This window comes from Nomascus leucogenys, chromosome 10 (assembly GCF_006542625.1).
Source record: "Nomascus leucogenys isolate Asia chromosome 10, Asia_NLE_v1, whole genome shotgun sequence".
Classification (NCBI taxonomy): Eukaryota; Metazoa; Chordata; class Mammalia; order Primates; family Hylobatidae; genus Nomascus; species Nomascus leucogenys.
The window spans coordinates 60,585,334-60,606,341 of record NC_044390.1 but is presented as its reverse complement, the minus strand read 5'-3'; the positions used below and the strand labels follow the sequence as shown (position 1 = coordinate 60,606,341).

The window sequence follows — 21,008 nt, the reverse complement described above, 5'->3', positions numbered from 1 at the left end:
GCCCAGCCTATGAATTTTATCTATTTATTTATTTTTTGAGATGGAGTCTCGCTCAGTCGCCCAGGCTGGGGTGCAGTGGCACTGTCTTGGCTCACTGCAAGCTCTGCCTCCTAGGTTCACGCCATTTTCCTGCCTCAGCCTCCCGAGTAGCTGGGACTACAGGCGCCAGCCACCACACCTGGCTAATTTTTTTTTTTTTGTATTTTTAGTAAAGACGGGGTTTCACCATGTTAGCCAGGATGGTCTCGATCTACTGACCTTGTGATCCGCCCGTCTCGGCCTCCCAAAGAGCTGGGATTACAGGCGTGAGCCACTGCGCCCAGCCATGAATTTTAAACTGTACAACTAAAGTGGTCTGCTGTTAAATGTTATCGTGATCATTCTAACGTCAACAGTCTTGACAATTCTGCCCAATTTCAGCATTTCAACAGTCTTGACGATTCTGCCCAATTTCAGCATTTCAGGTTTCCAGTACTTAACTCATTCCTAAGTAAATAATACTACATTAGAAGGCAAGGTGACACACACCTGTAATCCCAGCACTTTGGGAGGTCGAGTCACGGGATCCCTTGAGCCCAGGAGTTCAAGACCAGCTTGGGCAATATGGCAAAACCTCATTTCTATAAAAAATACAAAACTTAGCTGGGCATAGTGGCACACGTCTGTAGTATCAGTTACTCAGGAGGCTGAGGTAGGAGGATCACTTGAGCCCAGGAATTCAACGCTGAAGTGAGCTACTATCTCTCTACTTCAGCTGGGTGACAGAACAAGACCTTGTCTCTGAAAAAAAAAAAAAAAAAGAAGAAAAGAAAAGAAAAGAAAAACTTGAAAGAGAAGAACTATTAAGGAAGGAAAAGGGTGATACATTTGGTTGTGTCTAAATTTACGAGGCTGCACGCGGTAGCTCATGCCTATAATCCCAGCACTGTGGGAGGCCGAGGTGGGTGGATCACTTGAGGTCAGGAGTTCGAGACCAGCCTGGCCAATATGGTGAAACCCCGTTTCTCCTAAAAATACAAAAATTAGCTGGGTGTGGTGGTGCATGCCTGTAATCCTAGCTACTCGAGAGGCTGAGGCAGGAGAATCGCTTGAACCCTGGAGGAGGAGGTTGCAAAACTCCGTCTTGAAAAAAAAAAGGCCAGGCATGGTGGCTCACGCCTGTAATCCCAGCACTTTGGGAGGCCGAGGTGGGCAGATCACCTGAGGTCAGGAGTTGAGATCAGCCTCACCAACATGGAGAAACCCTACTGAAATACAAAATTAGCCAGGCGTGGTGGCACATGCCTGTAATCCCAGCTACTCAGGAGGCTGAGGCAGGAGAATCACTTGAACCCAGGAGGCAGAGGTCGCAGTGAGCTGAGATCCCGCCATTGCACTCCAGCCTGGGCAACAAGGGCAAAACTCCGTCTCAAAAAAAAAAAAAAAAAAAAAAAAATTGACCTTGGGGAGCCCTAGGAGATGTGACTAGGAATTAGCTCCTTGTCTTCCAAGGCAGCTGAAACTGAAGGACACTTGTGTGGCTTGCCTACGGGGAGAAAGATGCCCTACATATCAAAATGTGATGGGCAAAGATTACAAACTGGTTTCAAATACCAGCCCTAAGTCAAAGAGGAGTGTGTTTCAGAAGAAGAGCCCTTTCTGGCCCCAGGTTTCAGACCTCCAGCCTAGAGCCAGGGTGAAAGACACTAGTTAGTCTGTTCTTTATTTTCCTTGGAAAATTACAGGGTTACTTATCAACAAAATAACTGTCCATCCGGTGGGGAAGTGCCATCCGGTGGCTTCTATGTACAGGCCCATCCCTGGGAACCACATTTCCAGAAGGGGCCTCCCCCTGAGGCCCCCATTGGCCTCCTCCCAGGTATCCAAGAATAAATCGCACGGTGACAGCTGCCGGTGTGGGTGAGTGGGACCCAGGCCTACTACCGGGCCAGAGGATTTGGGGGCCTCTCTCCTGGAAGCCTGCTCTTTCCACACCCCCTTTCCCAGCCAGGCTGCCTTGGACACTCCCGGGGCTCCGCTGAGGGGCACATAATTCCCGCTTTGGACTTCTTTTGAGATGTCATTTTAACACTGAGGCATCCCGGCCTCCCTTCCCAGAAGATGGGTTATTTGCAGTGCTGTCTTTTCTTTTAGTCCCGGTTTTTGTACAAAAACAATGATACTCCCCATTGGACTGTATTTTTGCCCAAGAAACAAAAGTGCCTTAACAGGTACAGTTCTGCTGGTCAATCTGCTTCCGGCAGGGCTCCATGGTGACAGCCACGCCCACCCCGCTCCGGCCCGATGTCATTCGGGTCACCTCGCTCCAGGTGTCTGTATCTGGGTCGTAACACTCCACACTGTCCAGGAACGTGTGACCATCATAGCCTCCTGCAGGAAGAACAGAAGGAATGGTCACCACCTGTCACACCACATCCAAGAGCAAGGGACAGAAAGAGACAGAAGCAGCTGTGAGATGCAAAAGTAGGCCGGGCGCGGTGGCTCACGCCTATAATCCTAGCACTTTGCAGGGCTGAGGCAGGAGGATTCCTTGAGGCCAGGAGTTCGAGGCCAGCCTGGGCAACATAGCAAACCCCTAGTCTCTTACTAAAAAAAAAAAAAAAAAATGGCCAGGCATGGTAGCTCACACCTGTAATCTTTGGGAGACTGAGGTGGGTGGATCACTTGAGTCCAGGAGATTGAGACCAGCCTGGGCAACATGGTGAAGCCCCATCTCTATAAAAAAACATAAAAATTTAGCCAGGCATGGTGGTGCGCGCCTGTAGTCCTAGCTACTAGGGAGGCTGAGGTGGGGAGGATCAGTTGAGTCTGGGAGGCAGAGGTTGCAGTGAGCAGAGATTGCACCACTGTACTCTAGCCTAGGCAACAGAGTGAGACCCTATCTCAAAATAAATAAATAAAAATAGGAAAACAGGCCACTAGCGGTGGCTCATGCCTGCAATCCCAGCACTTTGGGAGGCCAAGGTAGGCAGATCACCTGAGATCAGGAGTTCGAGACCAGCCTCACCAACATAGTGAAACCCTGTATCTACTAAAAATACAAAAATTAGATGCGCTTAGTGATGCACGCCTGTAATCTCAGCTACTTGGGAGACTGAGGTAGGAGAATCACTTGAACCCAGGAGGTGGAGGTTGCAGTGAGCCGAGATCACGCCACTGCACTCCAGCCTGGTGACAGAGCAAGACTCCATCTCAAAATAAACAAATAAATAAATAAAATAAAAATAAATAAAAATAAAATAAAATAAAGGCCGGGCGCAGTGGCTCATGCCTGTAATCCCAGGACTTTCGGAGGAGGCTGAGGCAAGTGGATCACCTGAGGTCAGGAGTTCGAGACCAGCCTGGCTAACATTGTGAAACCCCGTCTCTACTAAAAATACAAAATTGGCTGGGTGCGGTGGCTCACACCTGTAATCCCATCCCTCTGGGAGGCCGAGGCGAGCAGATCACCTGAGGTCAGGAGTTCGAGACCAGCCTGACCAACATGGAGAAAAACCCTTCTCTACCAAAAATACAGAATTAGCCGGGCGTGGTGGCGCATGCCTGTAATCTCAGCTACTTGGGAGGCTGAGGCAGGAGAATTGCTTGAACCTGCCAGGCAGAGGTTGCAGTGAGCCGAGATTGAGCCATTGCACGTCAGCATGGGCAACAAGAGTGAAACTCCATCTCAAAAAAAAAAAAAAATAGCCAGGCGTGGTGGCACGTGCCTGTATTCCCAGCTACTCAGGAGGCTGAGACAGGAGAATCACTTGAACCTGGGAGGCAGAGGTTGCAGTGAGCCAAGATTGCGCCATCGCACTCCAGCCTGGGCAACACAAGCAAAACTCTGTCTCAAAATAAAATAAAATAAAATAAAATGAAATAAAATAAAATAAAAATAAATAAAACCATTAAGCTGGGCATGGTGGCTCACGCCTATAATACCAGCACTTTGGGAGGCTGAGGTGGGCGGATCACCTGAGGTCAGGAGTTTGAGACCAGCCTGACCAACATGGTGAAACCCCATCTCTACTAAAATACAAAAATTAGCCGGGCATAGTGGCAGGCGCCTATAATCTCAGCTACTTGGGAGGCTGATGGGGGAGAATCACTTGAAACCAGGAGGTGGAGGTTGCAGTGAGCTGAGATCACGCCATTGCACTCCAGCCTGGCAATAGAGCGAGACTCTGTCTCAAAAAAAATAAATAAATAACAGGCCGGGCGCGGTGGCTTACGCCTCTAATCTAGCACTTTGGGAGGCCGAGACAGGTGGATCACGAGGTCAGGAGTTCGAGACCAGCCTGGCCAACATGGTGAAACCCCGTCTCTACTAAAATACAAAAAATTAGCCTGGTGCGGTGGCATGCGCCTGTACTCCCAGCTACTCAGGAGGCTGAGACAGGAGGATCGCTTGAACCCAGGAGGTGGAGGTTGCAGTGAGCTGAGATCATTTCATTGCACTCCAGCCTGGGCAACATTGTGAGACTCCATCTCAAAAGAAAAAAAACATTAGCCGGGTGTGGTGGTGCACGCCTGTGATCCCTGCTACTTGGGAGACTGAGGCAGGAAGATGGCTGGAGCCCAGGCTGTTGAGGCTCCAGCGAGCTATGATCACACCACTGCACTCCAGCCTGGGCAACAGAGTGAGACCTTGTTTCTAAAAAAAAAAAAAAGGAAAGCAAAAGCAGTCCACAAAAGATGGGGCTAGTCAGGACTCTTCCCTGCCCCCAGGGCCTCACCAAGGACGTAGATTCTCCCCTGGTGGACAGTGATCCCCAGGGCACTTCGCCGGTGCTTCATGGGGGCTACGAAAGTCCATGTCTCTGTTTCCACGTCATAGCGCTCCACGCTGTTCAGCTGGTCCTGACCATCATAGCCCCCAGCAGCATAGATACAGTTGTGCAGGACGCAGACGCCTAAAGGGCACCGTGCAGAGAAGGTGACTCTGGGGGTCTGGCTTTGGGAACCCCAGCCATCAACTCCTTGAGGGAGACCTTTCCTCTCCTCTCCCTTCTCACCCTCAGAAATGAAGTGGGGAGAGAGAGAAGCTTGGACTCTATCAGAATCCAGGGCTTCTGTGGTTACCCCAGCATGAGGGTTGCAACAGGGGGTCTCTCCCAGGCCTGGCTCAGTTTCACCCCAGGATGGTGGGGGTGTTCCTGGGTGCTCCCCTCCCTACCATCCCCACCCACCTGCCCCGCTTCGGATGGTGTTCATTGCTGTGATCATTCGCCACTCGTTCCTCTCTGGGTAGTAACACTCAGCTGAATTAAGGCGGTTTGTCCCGTCAAAGCCCCCCACGGCATAAAGCAGACGATTGAGGACAGCCACGCCCACCCCGATCCTTCGTGTCAGCATTGGGGCCACCAAATGCCACTCGTCCCGCTCTGGCTCATACCTGCAAGGGCGTAAGAAAAATGGGGACAATGGCCATTATAGCTGACCTTCGTGGAATACTTAAGGGCCCAATACTCTTTCTTTTTCCCTTAAAGAGACAGGGTCATCGGGCGCGGTGGCTCATGCCTGTAATCCCAGCACTTTGGGAGGCCGAGGAGGGCGGATCACCTGATCTCAGGAGTTTGAGACCAGCCTGGCCAACATGGTAAAACCCTGTCTCTACCAAAAATACAAAATTTAGCTGGGTGTGATGGCGGGTGCCTGTAATCCCAGCTACTCGGGAGGCTGAGGCGAGATAATCGCTTGAACCCGGGAGGCGGAGGTTGCAGCGAGCCGAGATCATGCCACTGCACTCCAACCTGGGCGACAGAGCGAGACTCCGTCTCAAACAACAACAACAAAAAAAATAGAGACAGGGTCCAGGCTGGAGTGCAGTGGTGCAATCACAGCTCACTGAAGCTTCAAACTTTTTTTTTTTTTTTTTGAGATGGAGTGCAATGGTGAGAGCAATGGCTCACTGCAACCTCCACCTCCTGGGTTCAAGCAGTTATTCAGCCACAGCCTCACAAGTAGGTGGGATAACAGGCACCCACCACCACGCCCGACTAATTTTTGTATTTTTAGTAGAAATTGGGTTTCGCCATGTTGGCCAGGCTGGTCTCGAACAGCTGACCTCAAGTGATCTGCCTGCCTCAGCTTTCCAAAGGGCTGGGATTACAGGCATGAGCCACCACGCCCAGCCTGCAGCTTCAAACTCTTGGGCTCAAGGGACCCTCCTGGCTCAGCCTCCTGAGTAGCTGGGACTACAGGTGCACACCACTGTGCCCATCTCCACTCGAACTCTAGTGCTTGCAGTCGTTCTCCAAGGATTGAGGTATCAGCAACTCCATTTTCCAAATGAGGAAACTGAGCCTCCTAGCCATCAATTGCTCAAGTTCAAAAACACGTCTGATAAACCCTTAGTGGCTCAGCCAGATCCCCCACTTCACAGATAACAAGATAATGTCTCAGAAAGGAGAAATCACACATTCAGCATCACTCTTTGAGCATCAAAGAGTCCTTTAGGTCTGGCACAGTGGCTCATGCCTGTAATCGCAGCACTTTGGGAGGCTGGGGTGGGAGAATCTCTTGAGGACAGGAGTTCAAGACCAGCCTGGCCAACATGGTGAAACCCCATCTCTACAAAAAATACAAAAATTAGCCAGGTGTGGTGGTAGGCACCTGTAGTCCCAGCTACTCCGGGGGCTGAGGCAGGAGAATCACTTGAACCTAAGAGGCGAGGTTGCAGTGACCAAAGATGGCGCCAGTGCACTCCAGCCTGGGCAACAGAGCAAGAGAGACAGAGTCTTACTCTATTGCCCAGGCTCGTCTCCTGGATTTAAGCAATCCTCCCACCTCAGCCTCCCAAAGTCCTGGATTACAGGTATGGGCCACAGCGTCTGGCCCAACAATTTCAAACTGATGGAACATTTTCCAAATCCGCACAAAGGAACCATATGGGTTTGTGACAGTCCCCTAAGCATTTCCCAGCCCCAGGCACAGAATCCGAGGTCACTGATTAGAACTCTCCAGGGAGCTTAGCTTCATCCTGAGGCCTCCACTCCCTGAAGACAGGGAGAGGAAACAGCCTCAGGAAGAATCCCTGGAACTCAGTGTCTTGGGACTTGCCAGGAGCAGGACCCTCTGAGCCCACCCCCAGGCCCTGCCACTCACCTCTCCACACTGTTGTGGTGGATGCAGCCGTGGGAGCCACCCACTGCATAGATGTGCCCATCGATGACCCCCACCCCGATGCGGTTGCGGGGCACGCTCATGGGGGCACAGGGCGACCACTGATTGGTCATGGGGTTGTAACAGTCCAGGGCGCTGGAGTCGGTGTTGCCATCGGGGGAGTTGTTCCTGCCGCCCACGGCGTACAACAGCCCGCCCACCACGCAGCCGGCCAGGCCGCTCCGTGGCACCTGCAGGTCCGCCAACCGGAGCCAGGTGCCGTCACTGGGGTTGTAAGCCTCCAGGTAGCTGAGCGACTGTCGGAAGTAGCCGCCCGCGGTGTAGATCAGACGGCCCACCTTGGGCGCCCGGCAGGGCATCACCTGCGTGGGCTTGTGCAGGGTGAGCTCCTCAAAGATCTTGACCAGGTAGTCCTTGCAGCGGGAGTCAGACTGCAGGATCTCGCACTTCTGCAGCTGCATCTGCAGGAAGTTCGGCGTCAACGAGTGGCAGCGCACAGCCCGCAGCAGCGCCTGGACGTAGAACCGTCGCTGTTCGCAGTCGTACTTGACCCAGTTGATGCAGGCGTGGAAGACCTCGGACTCACAGCGCACGTTCAGGTCGTCCCGGCTGATGAGGGTCACCAGTTGGCAGTGGGACAGGTTGAAGAACTCCTCTTGCTTGGCCACCTGCAGAGGGCGACAGTGGGACGGGCTGACTACCCCAGTCGCCCCCACACCTCACCAAGCAGGACTGGGACAAGTAACTCATCACTGCGGCTGACAGTCTCAGCTTCCTCATCTGCTAAATGGGGATTCAAATAATAGGAACCGCATACATTGTGATGACTAAATGAGTTAATACTGCCGGGCGTGGTGGCTCACACCTGTAATGCCAGCACTTTGGGAGGCCCAGGCTGGCGGATCACGAGGTCAGGAGTTGAGAGACCAGCCTGGCCAATATGGTGAAACCCCATCTCTACTAAAAATACAAAAATTACCCAGGCGTAGTGGCACATGCCTCTAGTCCCAGCTACTCGGGAGGCTGAAGCAGAAGAATCACTTGAACCCGGGAGGCGGAGGTTGCAGTGAGCTGATATTGCACCACTGCACTCCAGCCTGGGCAACAGAGCAAGACTCTGTCTCAAAGAAAAAAAAAAAGAGTTAATATTATGTGCCAGGTATGTCATCAGGACTCAGGAAAATGGGCAAAGACTCAGTAGATCGTGTACCCTGGGGTATCATTTGGTTTTGGTTTTTGGTTTTTGAGACAGAGCCTCGCTCTGTCACCCAGGCTGGAGTGCAGTGGCATGATCTAGGCTCACTGCAACCTTCGCCTCCCAGGTTCAAGCAATTCTCCTGCCTCAGCCTCTCAAGTAGCTGGCATTACAGGCACCCAACACCATGTTTGGTTAATTTTTTTTTTTTTTTTTTTTTGATATGGAGTCTTAGTCTGTTGCTCAAGCTGGAGTGCAGTGGTGTGATCTTGCTTCACTGCAACCTCCGCCACCCAGGTTCAAGTGATACTCCTGCCTCAGCCTCCCGAGTAGCTAGGATTACAGGAGCGTGCCTCCACAGCAGCTAATTTTTTTTTTTTTTTTTTTTGAGACAGAGTCTCGCTCTGTCGCCCAGGTTGGAGTGCAGTGGAGTGATCTCGGCTTGCTGCAACCTCCGCCTCCTGGGTTCACGCCATTCTCCTGCCTCAGCCTCCCGAGTAGCTGGGACTACAGGTGCCTGCGACCATGTCTGGCTAAGTTTTTTTTGTATATATTTTTTAGCAGAGACGGGGTTTCACCGTGTTAGCCAGGATGGTCTCGATCTCCTGACCTTGTGATCCACCCGTCTCGGCCTCCCAAAGAGCTGGGATTGCAGGTATGAGCCACCATGCCCGGCCATTTTTTTGTATTTATTTTTAGTAGAGACCAGGTTTCACTATGTATTTTTAGTAGAGATGGGGTTTCTTCATGTTGGCCAGGCTGGTCTAGAACTCTTTTTTTTTGAGAGAGAGTCTCACTTTGTCACACAGGCTGGAGTGCAGTGGCGCGATCTTGGCTCACTGCAAGCTCCGCCTCCCAGGTTCACGCCATTCTCCTGCCTCAGCCTCCTGAGTAGCTGGGACTACAGGGGCCCACCACCGTGCCTGGCTAATTTTTTGTGTGTTTTTAGTAGAGACAGGGTCACTGTGTTAGCCAGGATGGTCTTGAACTCCTGACCTCGTGATCCGCCCACCTCGGCCTCCCAAAGTGCTGGGATTACAGGTGTGAGCCACCGCACCTGGCCGGTCTCGAACTCTTGACCTTGGGTGATCTGCCCATCTCAGCCTCCCTAAGTGCTAGGATTACAGGTGTGAGCCACTGGACCCGGCCTGTTTTTACTTTTGAAACAGAGTTTTGCTCTGTCACCTAGGCTGTAGTGCAGCAGCACGATCATAGCTCACTGCAGCCTTGAATTCCTGGGGGCAAACGATCTTCCCACCTCAGCCTCCCGAGTCGCTGGGACTACAGGTGTGTGCCACCACGCACAGCTAATTTTCATATTTTTATGGTAGAGATGGGGTTTCACCATGTTGGCCAGGTTGGTCTGGAACTCCTGATCTCAAGTGGCCCACCCCCTTGCCTTCCAAAGTGCTGGGATTACAGGCATGAGTCACCGTGTCCGGCTGTGGGTCTTAAACTCTTGAGCTCAAATGATTCTCCTACTTCAGCCTCCTGAGGATTACAGGTGTGCATCGCCATATCTGGCTTGGTTTTTTTTTTTTTTTTGAGACGGAGTCTCGCTCTGTCACCCAGGCTGGAGTGCAGGGGCGCAATCTTGGCTCACTGCAAGCTCCGCCTCCCGGGTTCACGCCATTCTCCTGCCTCAGCCTCCCGAGTAGCTGGGACTACAGGCACCCGCCATCACACCCGGCTAATTTTTGTTTTTGTATTTTTAGTAAGAGACAGGATTTCACCATGTTAACCAGGCTGGTCTTGAACTCCTGACCTCAGGTGATCCGCCTGCCTCAGCCTCCCAAAGTGCTGGGATTACAGGTGTGAGCCACCGCGCCCGGCCTCTGAGTTTTCTGTTTCTTTCTTTTTTTTCTTTTTTTTGAGATGGAGTCTTGCTCTGCCGCCCAGGCTGGAGTGCAGTGACACGATCTTGGCTCACTGCAAGCTCTGCCACCCGGATTCATGCCATTCTCCTGCCTCAGCCTCCCGAGTAGCTGGGACTACAGGTGCCAGCCACCATATCCAGCTAATTTTTTGTATTTTTAGTAGAGACGGGGTTTCACCATGTTAGCCAGGATGGTCTCAATCTCCTGACCTCGTGATCCACCTGCCTCGGCCACCCAAAGTGCTGGGATTACAGGCGTGAGCCACCGCGCCCAGCCTTTTTTTTTTTTTTTTTTTTTTTTTTGAGACAGAGTCTCACTCTGTCATCAGGCTGGAGTACAGTGGCATGATCTTGGCTCACTGCAACCTCTGCCTCCCGGGTTCAAATGATTCTTCTGCCTCAGCCTCCCGAGTAGCTGGGACTACAGGCACGCACAACCACACCTGGCTAATTTTTGTATTTTTAGTAGAGATGGGATGTCTGAGCTTATTTTTTAAGAGACAGGGTCTTGCTCTGTCACCTAAGCTGGAGTGCAGAGGTGCCACTGTAATCTTGAATTCCTGGGCTCATGTGATCCTCCTGCCTCAGCCTCCCAAAGCACTGAGATTATATGCACGAGCCAACTCACCCATCTTGTTTTTTAAAATGAAATCATTTTCTAAAATGGCAAATAGACTAAAAAAGGAAAAAATAAGCAATCACAATAGAATGTTGTGGAAAAAAACAAGTGACAGCTCTGGGCCAGCACAGTGGTTCCCGCCTGTAATCCCAGCACTTTGGGAGGCCAAAGCAGGCGGATCACCTGAGGTCAGAAGTCCGAGACCAGCCTACCAACATGGTGAAACTCCGTTTCTACTAAAAACAAAAAAATTAGCCAGCTGTGTTGGTGGGCACCCGTAATCCCAGTTACTGGGGAGGCTGAGGCAGGAGAATCGCTTGAACCCAGGAGGCAGAGATTGCAGTGAGCTGAGATTGCACCACTGCACTCCAGCCTGAGCAACAGAGTGAGACTCCATCTCCAAAAAAAAAAAAAAAAAAAAAGTGGAAGCTCTGAAGAAACCAGCATGAGAGCATGAGTTGGAATTTTGATCCGACTACTTCGTAGGTGTGTGACTTGGGCAAATCTCTGAAATGCTCCATGCCTTGGTTTTCCTCCTCTGTAAAATGGGATTATATTAATGGCCACCTCAAAGTAAGGCTACTCCTAGGGTATACAGAGCCCTGGATAAATATTTCTTGTAGCCAGGTGTGGTGGCTCACGCCTGTAATCCTAGTACTTTGGGAGACCAAGGCGGAAAGATTGCTTGAGCCCAGGAGTTTAAGACTGGCCTGGGCAACATAGCGAGACCTCATCTCTACCAAGAAAAGATTCAAAAATTAGCCAAGCATGATAGCTCACGCCTGTAGTCCCAGCTACTCAGGAGACTGAGGTGGGAGGATCACTTGAGCCCAGGAGCTGGAGTTTGTGATGAGCAGAGATCGTGCCACTGAAGTCCAGCCTGGGTGACAGAGTGAGACCCTGTCTCTATTTCAAAAAAAAAAAAAAAAAAAAAGAGGGCCGGGCGCGGTGGCTCACGCTTATAATCCCAGCACTTTGGGAGGCCGAGGCGGGCGGATCACGAGGTCAGGAGATCGAGACCACTGTGAAACCCCATCTCTACTAAAAATACAAAAAAAATTAGCCGGGTATGATGGCGGGCGCCTGTAGTCCCAGCTACTCGGAGAGGCTGAGGCAGGAGAATGGCGTGAACCCGGGAGGCGGAGCTTGCAGTGAGCCGAGATCGCGCCACTGCACTCCAGCCTGGGCGACAGAGCGAGACTCTGTCTCAAAAAAAAAAAAAAAAAAAGAGGCTGGGCACAGTGGCTCACGCTTGTAATCTCAACATTTTGGGAGGCTGAGGTGGGCGGATCACTTGAGGTAAGGAGTTCCAGACCAGCCTGGCCAACATGGTGAAACCCTGTCTCTACTAAAAATACAAAAATTAGCTGGCGTGGTGGTGCACACCTGTAATCCCAGCTACTTGGGAGGCTGAGGCATGAAAATCGCTTGAACCCAGGACGTGGAGGCTTGCAGTGAGCCGAAATCTCGCCACTGCACTCCAGCCTGGGTGACAGAGTCAGACTCAGTCTCAAAAACAAAAAAGGGCCAGGGGGTGGGGGGCGGGCGCGGGCGCAGTCTCATGCCTGTAATCCCAGCACACTTAGGGAGGCCAAGGCAGGTAGATCACCTGAGCTCAGGGGTTCGAGACCAGCCTGGCCAACATGGTGAAACCCCATCTGTACTAAAAATATTTTTAAAAAATTAGCGGGGCATAGTGGTAGGCACCTGTAATCCCAGCTACTTGGGAGGCTGAGGCAGAAGAATTGCTTGAACCCAGGAGATGGAGGTTGCAGTGAGCTGATACAGTGCCACTGCATGCCAGCCTGGGTGACACAGTGAGACTCCGTCTCAAAAAAAAAAAAAAAGTTGTCAGGCACTCGTCTATATAATCAATTTTAATCTAGTACCCCATGCTCATACAAACACAAGAAAGAAACACCGTATATGTTTCTCCTACTCTATAGAACACTTTCCTAGAAGCTGCAGGCCCTAGGACTAATGCCAGAGAGCCCTGGGGCATCTGATCAACCCCACATGTAACATAGAGGGTAGGAAAGAATCTATCCCTGAAGGAGAGAAATGCAGACCAGTGTAACATCCATCCCAGCTGGTACCAGCCAGTGCGGGACTTAGAAAATTTCCAGGAAGGAACACCAAGACATAGGACTCCCGAAGGCTTGGGGCCTGGGGCACTGCCCTGCTTGCCTAGGCTGAAGGGTAGTACTGCTTCATAGGATGGTTGGGAATAGTCAATGATGCAAAGGACGTAAATCACTTAGAACAGGGGCTGGCCCACAGCAAGTGCTCAATAAACACTTCTTGGCCTGGTGCTGGTGTGGTGCTTCATACCTGTAATCCCAACACTATGGGAGGCCAAAGCCAGAGGATTGTTCAAAGCCAGGAGGTTCGAGACCAGTCTCAGCAACATAGCAAGACCCTGTCTCTACAAAAAAAATTTAAAAACTAAAAAATTAGCCATGCGTGGTGCTGCATACCTATAGTCCCAGCTACTCAGGAGGCTGAGGTAGGAGGCCTCCTTGAGCCCTAGAGTTGGCGGCTACAGTGAGCTCTGACGGCACCACTGTACTCCAGCCTGGGGACAGAGCAAGACCTCATCTCTTCAAAAACTTTTTTTTTTTTTTTTTTTTGAGACAGAGTTTCGCTCTTATTGCCCAGGCTGGAGTGCAATGGTGCAATCTCAGCTCACTGCAACCTCCGCCTCCTGGGTTCAAGCGATTCTCCTGCCTCAGCCTCCCGAGTAGCTGGCATTACAGGTATGCACCATCATGCCAGGCTAATTTTGCATTTTTAATAGAGACATGGTTTCTCCATGTTGGTCAGGCTGGTCTTGAACTCCTGACCTCAGGTGATCTGCCCGCCTCGGCCTTCCAAAGTGCTGGGATTACAGGCATAAGCCACCGCGCCAGGGTTTTTTTTTTTTTTTTTGAGACAGAGTCTTGCTCTGTTGCCCAGGCTGGAGTGCAATGGCGCGATCTCGGCTCACTGTAACCTCCACCTCCCTGGTTCAAGCGATTCTCCTGTCTCAGCCTCTCGAGTAGCAGGAACTATAGTCACATGCCACCACACCTAGCTAGTTTTCTTTTTTTGTATTTTTATTAGAGACGGGGTTTCACCATATTGTCAGGCTGATCTCAAACTCCTGACCTCAGGTGAGCCACCCACCTCAGCCTCCCAAAGTGCTGGGATTACAGGCGTGAGCCACTGGGCCCTGCCCTCTCTTGTCAATTTCTGAAGATAATTTCCTTCACTGAGAAACAAAAATGAAACCAAAAACAGTATAAGGACATTGCGTGGATCAAAGAAAACATGACTAAGGTTCAGACTTATAGCTTGCAGCCTGTCACGGGTGTCCAATAAACATTTGCTGACTGCCTGAAAGGCTGGGCTACCCTAGGATTTGGCTGCTGTTCACTGCACTCTGTCCCCACCTTTGACCCCAGAGAAACCAGGGAGCCCAGAGACATATGAAGACCTCACCTTCCCCAGCTGTTCACCAGTCGCCCCACATGTGTAGACAAGGAACTCAGAACCCCAGTTGTTTTTTAATTTTTTTTTGAAACTGAGTCTCGCTCTGTCGCGCAAGCTGGGGTGCAGTGGCTCAATCTCAGCTCACTGCAACCTCTGCCTCTCGGTTCAAGCGATTCTCCTGCCTCAGCCTCCTGAGCAGCTGGGACTACAGGCGCCCGCTACCAGGCCTGGTTAATTTTTATATTTTTAGTAGAGATGGGTTTTAGCTATGTTGGCCAGGCTGGTCTCGAACTCCTTACCTCAGGTGATCCACCCACCTCGGCCTCCCAAAGTTTTGGGATTACAGGCGTGAGCCACCACGCCCGGCCCCAGTTGTTTTTTGTTTGTGTGTTTGTTTAGAGACAGGGTGTCATTATGTTGCCTGGGCTGGTCTTGAACTCTTGGCCTCAAGCAACCCCCCCGCCTTGGCCCCTCAAACTGTGGGGACTACACCACCGTACCCAGCCCAGAACCTCCTTTTTCTCCGGTTTCCTGCCTTCATATCTCAAGGGGAGACAGTGATGAGCACTCATCCATCCCTGGTCCCTCTCCTGACACTGCCCCCAGCCCCACTTCCCCGCTCACCTCCCCGAAATGCATGTAGATGTACTCCCGGGCACGCTGGTGCAACTCCACACAGCCAATCTGCTCAGCGAAGTTGGCAATGCCAATGGCATTGCTGGGGTCCAGCTGCTGCACCAGGAAGTCACTGCAGGCACGGACAACGCTGTCGATCTGGTACATGACAGCACCATTCATGACGTGGAGGACACACTTCTCACCCATGGAGATGGAGGCCGTGTAGGCAAATTCGATGAGGCGTTCCATGACCTTGGGGTGGATACCCTCGATGGACACCACCTCCATGCCCTGCTCCCGCAGCCCGTTGGTGAACATGGCCTTGAAGACGGGGCTGGATGAGGCCAGCACCACCTTATGGGCCATGAACTGGGCAGCTGGTGCGTCCTGGTACTTGACCTGCAGTGTGACGTCACACAGCTGCTGGCTGAGCCGCAGCTCGTTCATGATGCCAAAGGCCTGCTTGGTATGATCCTCCAGGGTGTAGCTGAAGGTGCGGTTGCCATGCTGGGAGGGCGTCACCTCCGCCTTGCACTCAGTGGAGGCGTACATCACCGCGTCCCCTGCCCCCTCAGGGCACTGTGACTGCAGGGGCAGGAATCGGCTGCAGGCCCCAGCCCCGCTAGGCCTGGGATCTGGCTGCATGGGGTTCCAGAAGATAAGCAACACCACTACCTCTGGCACTCAGGGGCCTGGAGGGGAGAGAGCACAGGGCAGGGGGCAGGGGTTGGGGCTGGGCCAGCACCTGCCGGGCCTTGTTTTGTAAGATAAAGCAGTTCCTAGGTCAGTTTTCCTGCAAAGTAGGTGAAGCAGAGTCCATTTGCAAACTTGCAAACTTCTGACCAGCCCAAGAGCCCATCTTAAAACATAGGTGAAGTCATGTCTCTCCCCTGCTCTGGATCCTCCAGTGCCTCCCACAGTACCTAGTAAAACTGAATTCCTCAACAGCCTGCAAAGCCCTACACAGTTAGCCCCTGCCACCTCTCCTCTTTGATCACTCTGCTTCAGCAATCTGGTGGCCTTTCCCTTTCTAGAGCATGTTGAGTTCATTCCTTCATGTGCCTCACCATTTATTGGGCATCTACTGTATGCCAGGCACTGATCTGTGTGCTGAAGACACAGCAGTGAGCAAAACACACACAAAAAAAGCCGGAGCTGACAACTGCAGGGAGGAGCAATCATAAACTAAAATAAGCAAGACCCGGAAAATCATCTTCATGAAGAAAATTACAACAGCATTGTGACAATGTGAGAATCGGGTGCAGTTTTTTTGTTGTTGTTGTTGTTTTGTTTTGTTTTTGTTTTTGTTTTTTTGAGATGGAATCTCACTGTCACCCAGGCTGGAGTGCAGTGGCTCGATCTTGGCTCACTGCAACCTCCGCCTCCCAGGTTCAAGCGATCCTCCTGCCTCAGCCTCCCGAGTAGCTGGGACTACAGGCGCCCGCCACCACACCCGGCTAGTTTTTATATTTTTAGTAGAGACTGGGTTTCGCCATGTTGGCCAGGCTGGCCTCAAACTCCTGACCTCAAGTGATCCGCCTGCCTTGGCATCCCAAAGTGCTGGGATTACAGGCGTAAGCCACCATGCCTGACCCGGGGTGCAGTTTTTTAAAATCTGGCAGACCCAGCCTCTTTGAGAAGGTGAGGTTGGAGCTGAGACAAGGATGAAAATTATTATAAAGTGGAAGGCTGGGGAGTAGTTTTCCAGGCAGAGGAAACAGCAAGTGCAGTGACTCAGAGGCTGACAGTCAATCTGGAGAATTGGGAAGGAGTGCGGTGAGAGCTAAGGACTTAAGGAAGGGTTTCATGGAAACCCCTGGAGCCTGGAGGGCCAAGAGATGAGTTATGTGTTTTGTGTTTTGTTTTTCGAGACAGAGTCTCGCTGTGTTGCCCAGGCTGGAGTACAGTGGTGCGATCTTGGCTCACTGCAACTTCTGCCTCCTGAGTTCAAGATATTCTCGGCCGGGCGCGGTGGCTCACGCCTGTAATCCCAGCACTTTGGGAGGCCGAGGCGGGCAGTTCACAAGGTCAGAAGATTGAGACCATCTGGCTAACATGGTGAAACCCCGTCTCTACTAAAAATACAAAAAATTAGCCTGGCATGGTGGCGGGTGCCTGTAGTCCCAGCTACTCGGGAGGCTGAGGCAGGAGAATGGCATGCACCCGGGAGGTGGAGCTTGCAGTGAGCTGAGATCGCACCACTGCACTCCAGCCTGGGTGACAGAACAAGACTCCATCTCAAAAAAAAAAAAAAAAAAAAAAAAAATAGAGAGATATTCTCATACTTCGGCCTCCTGAGTAGCTGGGATTACAGGCACCAGCCACGACGATGGGCTAATTTTCTGTATTTTTAGTAGAGATGGGGTTTCACCATGTTGGCCAGGGTGGTCTCGACCTCCTGGCCTCAAGTGATCCCCCTCCTCGACCTCCCAAAATGCTGGGATTACAGGCATAGGCTGCTGTGCCCAGATGTGAGTTATGTTTTGGAAGGAGTGGGGGATCTCCAAGTGGCTCCCCACAAGTGGATCTGCAAGTTCTCACTCCCCTCTTTCTGGGCTCAATTCAAAGTCCCCTCTTCCCTGTTTTATTGTCATCATTGCGCTTGTCAGGAACTGAAATGACCTCCTTTGCTTGTCTGTTGATCGACTGTCTCTCGTCCCCGGCCCCAGCACCTCAAATGGCAGGGAGACCTATGTAGGTCGGCGTCGGGCCAACCCTCTCCTGTGCCTCCCGCCTGGGGCCTGGCACTGCGCAGGGGTCAGTAAACGGGTGTGTTGGCTAACTGCCTGTGTCACCGTGCCTGCCAGAGCGGCCTCCTCCACCCTCCCGGGGTGCCACTCGGCCCCCACTCTGGTGCCAAGGCCCTGGGTTTGCCTCTTGGTCTTTGGCCAATCGGCCAACAATGCCCCTTGGGCACCGGGCACTTCCCCCACCCTACAAAGCGGCAAGTGGGCGACTGCGCATGCCCCTCCTGAGCCTCCACCAGGCCCAGTGAGGCGAGGAAGTGACCCCACCGCGGCCTCTCGGCTGCCAACCCCAGAACGCAGATCGAGCCCCCCAACACCTCGGAGCCCCCGGGCCTCCGTCTGCGCGGCGCCTCCTGGTTCTCTCGCTCGGTTTCCGCCGCTCCCGGGCCACCCCGAGAGTTGCGCCGTCCAACAAAAAGATCCACCTAGGCCGCGCCCTCCTGGCTCTCCGAGTCCTAGCGGGGAACTCGGAGGCTCCCTGGGCCGTGGCGCCGGGTTTCCTGGTCTCCGGGCACGGCTGCAGGGGCGCTTGCGGCCCGCGATGCCCGCAGCCAGGGCACATCCCGCCTCACTCACCCCGCCATGGCCGCGCTCCGGCTCCGCCTCCACCGCCCGAGCCCCGGCGCCTCCATCGCTGCGCGTGGGGGAGGCGCGAAACGCGCGCAGGTCACCATGACTAAGCAGAGCCGGGCGCCCGCCGTGTCACAATAAAAGTCCCCGGGCCCTGGCCTCGGGCGGCAGGGACGGCTGAGGGGCCGCTCCCCACCCCCGCCCACGCCTGCTGTCGCCTAGCTGCGCGGCCACCACGGCGCCCAGCATGGCGGCGGGGCGGGGGCACGCGACCCTGAGCGCGCTCAGCCGCGTGGTCCGAGTCGCGGGGAGTCTGAACCCCAAGTTCCAGGCCTGCGCGCCCCGGCCCGCACCAGGGGTGGGGTGGACACCCCTCCCCGTTGCTGCTGCCCAAGCGCTCACCTCAGCCCCCGGGTCGCCTCCGTAGGGGGTCCCTCGGGGTGAGGATGGCCGGGGCGCGCAGGGGCTCCGGACACGGTGATGCCACCCGCGCACTGCGCTTCCGGGAAGCCGAGGGGCCGCGGCCCGGTCCAGGCGATTCCTGCCTTACCTTAGCTGTAGGGGACCCGCGGGCGCCTCCGCCGTCGGGGGGCCTCGGCTCCAGGGCTGCGTGGCCTGCGGGGTCTTGGTTGTCGGATGGGGAGCGGCCTCGGGACGCCCGAAAAGGAAGCGGGGAGAGGGCGGAAAGGGCGCGGCGGGGAAGGAACGGCGATTCTCCCGCCCTTCCCGCAGGTGCCCGGCGCCCGTCGGCGAGGAGTGGGCATCGGGCGGGGGCGCACAGCCAGGCCCACCTTCTCACTGTCCCTTCCATCTCCCGGTTTCGTTGCCGGATGTCTCCTCGCGGGGCTGCGCGCCACCACCTGCTATTCTCCTTTTAACAACGCACAGCGCGGGCCTCGTGGTCCGGCGGCCGCAGGATCTAGGGAAAATTGTCTACCTCGCTAGGTTTTCTTTTCTTTTCTTTCTTTCATCTTTTTTTTGAGAGGGAATTTCGCTCTTGTTGCCCAGGCTGGAGTGCAATGGCGCGATCTCAGCTCATCGCAACCTCCGCCTCCCAGGTTCAAGCAATTCTCCTGCCTCAGCCTCCCGAGTAGCTGGGATTACAGGCAGGTACCACCACTCCCGGCAAATTTTGTATTTTTAGTAGAGACGGGGATTTCTCCATGTTGGTCAGGCTGGTCTCGAACTCCTGACCTCAGGTGATCCCCCCCGCCCCCCCCCCCCCCCGGCCTTGGCCTCCCAATGTGCTGGGATTACAGGCGTGAGCCACTGCGCCGGCTCTTTCTTTCTTTCTTTCTTTCTTTCTTTCTTTCTTTCTTTCTTTTCTTTCTTTTTCTTTCTTTCTCTCTCTCTCTTTCTTTCTTTCGTTCTTTTTTTTTTCTTTTAGAGACAAGGTCTCGCTCTGATCTGCATGCCCAGGCTGGAGTGCAGTGGCGCAATCGCGGCTCACTACAGTCTCGAGCTCCTGGCCTCAAGCGATCCTCCCACCTCAGCCTTCTGAGTAGCTGGGACCACAGACACGCGCCACCACACCCGGCTAATTTTTAGTTTTTGTTTGTTTGTTTTTCTGTAGAGACGAGATCTCGCGATGTTGCCCAGGCTGGTCTTGAACACCTGGGTTTAAGAGATCCTGACTCCATTGGCCTCCCAAAGTTCTGGGATTATAGGTGTGAGGCGCTGTGCCCAGGCCCAAGGTTTTCCTTGCCTTTTTTTTTTTTTTTTAATTGAGACAGAGTCTCTCACTGTCGCCTGGGCTGGAGTGCAGTAGCTCGATCTTGGCTCGCTGCAACCTCTGCCTCCCGGGTTCAAAAAATTCTGCCTCAGCCTCCCAAGTAGCTGGGATTACAGGCGCCCGCCACCACGCCCAGCTAATTTTTTATATTTTTAGTACAGATGGGGTTTCACCATGTTGGCCAGGATGGTCTCAAACCCCTGACCTCATGATCCGCCGGCCTCAGCCTCCCAAAGTGTTGGGATTACAGGCATGAGCCACTGCGCCCGGCCTTCCTTGTCTTTATTTTTGATTTACTTCCTATCAAGAGGCGCGTGGCACCCGTCTTTGGGGGGTTCAAACCCTGGATCTGCCTCTTACCAGCTCAGTGCCTGTGGGCACTTACTTAGTTCTCTATGGTTCAGTTTCCTCTCTATAAAAGGTAATATAATAGCACCTACCTACCAGATTATCATTAAGACTAAATGCAGGGCCGGGCGCAGTGGCTCACACCTGTAATCCCAGCATTTTGGGAGGCCGAGGTGGGCAGATCACGAGGTCAGGAGATCCAGACCATCCTGGCTAATCTGATGAAACCCCGTCTCCACTAAAAATACAAAAAATTAGCCGGGCGTGGTGGTAGGCGCCTGTAGTCCCAGCTACACAGGAGGCTGAGGCAGGAGAATGGCGTGAACCGGGGAGGCAGAGGTTGCAGTGAGCCAAGATCATCCCACTGCACTCCAGCCTGGGCCACAGAGCGAGGCTCTGACTCAAAAATAAATAAATAAATAATAAAAATACTAAATGCGAATGCTAGCGCCCAAGAGACAGAAACCATTGCTATTTTTCATGACTAGGGATACTGATTTGTCATGCACATCGTTTATCATGTAACGTTAACTTTTAAATAAATGTATGTAAGTTTATTTTAAAGAATTCATCTAGGCTGGGTGCGGTGGCTCACACCTGTAATCCCAGCACTTTGGGAGCCGAGGCGGGTGGATCACGAGGTCAGGAGTTCAAGACCAGCCTGGCCAACATGATGAAACCCCATCTCTACTAAAAATACAAAAATTAGCCGGGCGTGGTGGCGG

The 21,008-nt window shown here is 53.0% G+C and overlaps 1 protein-coding gene across 4 annotated transcripts; it reads right to left on the bottom strand.

Moving 5' to 3' along the window:
- Nucleotides 1-1,676: 1,676 nt before the first annotated feature.
- KEAP1 (kelch like ECH associated protein 1) lies at nucleotides 1,677-19,233 on the bottom strand. 4 transcript variants are annotated; one of them, XM_030820870.1, is made up of 6 exons: nucleotides 18,754-19,233; nucleotides 14,893-15,578; nucleotides 7,090-7,775; nucleotides 5,172-5,377; nucleotides 4,719-4,895; nucleotides 1,677-2,370 (listed from the first exon to the last, which is right to left on the bottom strand). In XM_030820870.1, the coding sequence occupies exons 2-6, from the start codon at nucleotides 15,529-15,531 to the stop codon at nucleotides 2,204-2,206; spliced, it is 1,875 nt and encodes a 624-aa protein (XP_030676730.1). In that variant the 5' UTR covers nucleotides 15,532-15,578; nucleotides 18,754-19,233; the 3' UTR covers nucleotides 1,677-2,203. The 4 variants fall into 4 exon arrangements, with proteins under 4 accessions (XP_030676730.1, XP_030676731.1, XP_030676729.1 ...); XM_030820871.1 differs by lacking the exon at nucleotides 18,754-19,233 and adding an exon at nucleotides 17,951-18,476; XM_030820869.1 differs by lacking the exon at nucleotides 18,754-19,233 and adding an exon at nucleotides 18,210-18,476.
- Between the last annotated feature and the right edge of the window lie 1,775 nt (nucleotides 19,234-21,008).

What these genes read in the sequence shown, in the direction of transcription:
- KEAP1 (XM_030820870.1), bottom strand. Translation starts at nt 15,531, where the DNA reads ATGCAGCCAGATCCCAGGCCTAGCGGGGCTGGGGCCTGCAGCCGATTC. An exon ending in TCTACATGCATTTCGGGGAG is followed by an intron (nt 7,776 to 14,892) that starts GTGAGCGGGGAA and finishes CGCCCTCTGCAG; the next exon opens with GTGGCCAAGCAAGAGGAGTT. An exon ending in CACCATCCGAAGCGGGGCAG is followed by an intron (nt 4,896 to 5,171) that starts GTGGGTGGGGAT and finishes GGTGCCCTTTAG; the next exon opens with GCGTCTGCGTCCTGCACAAC.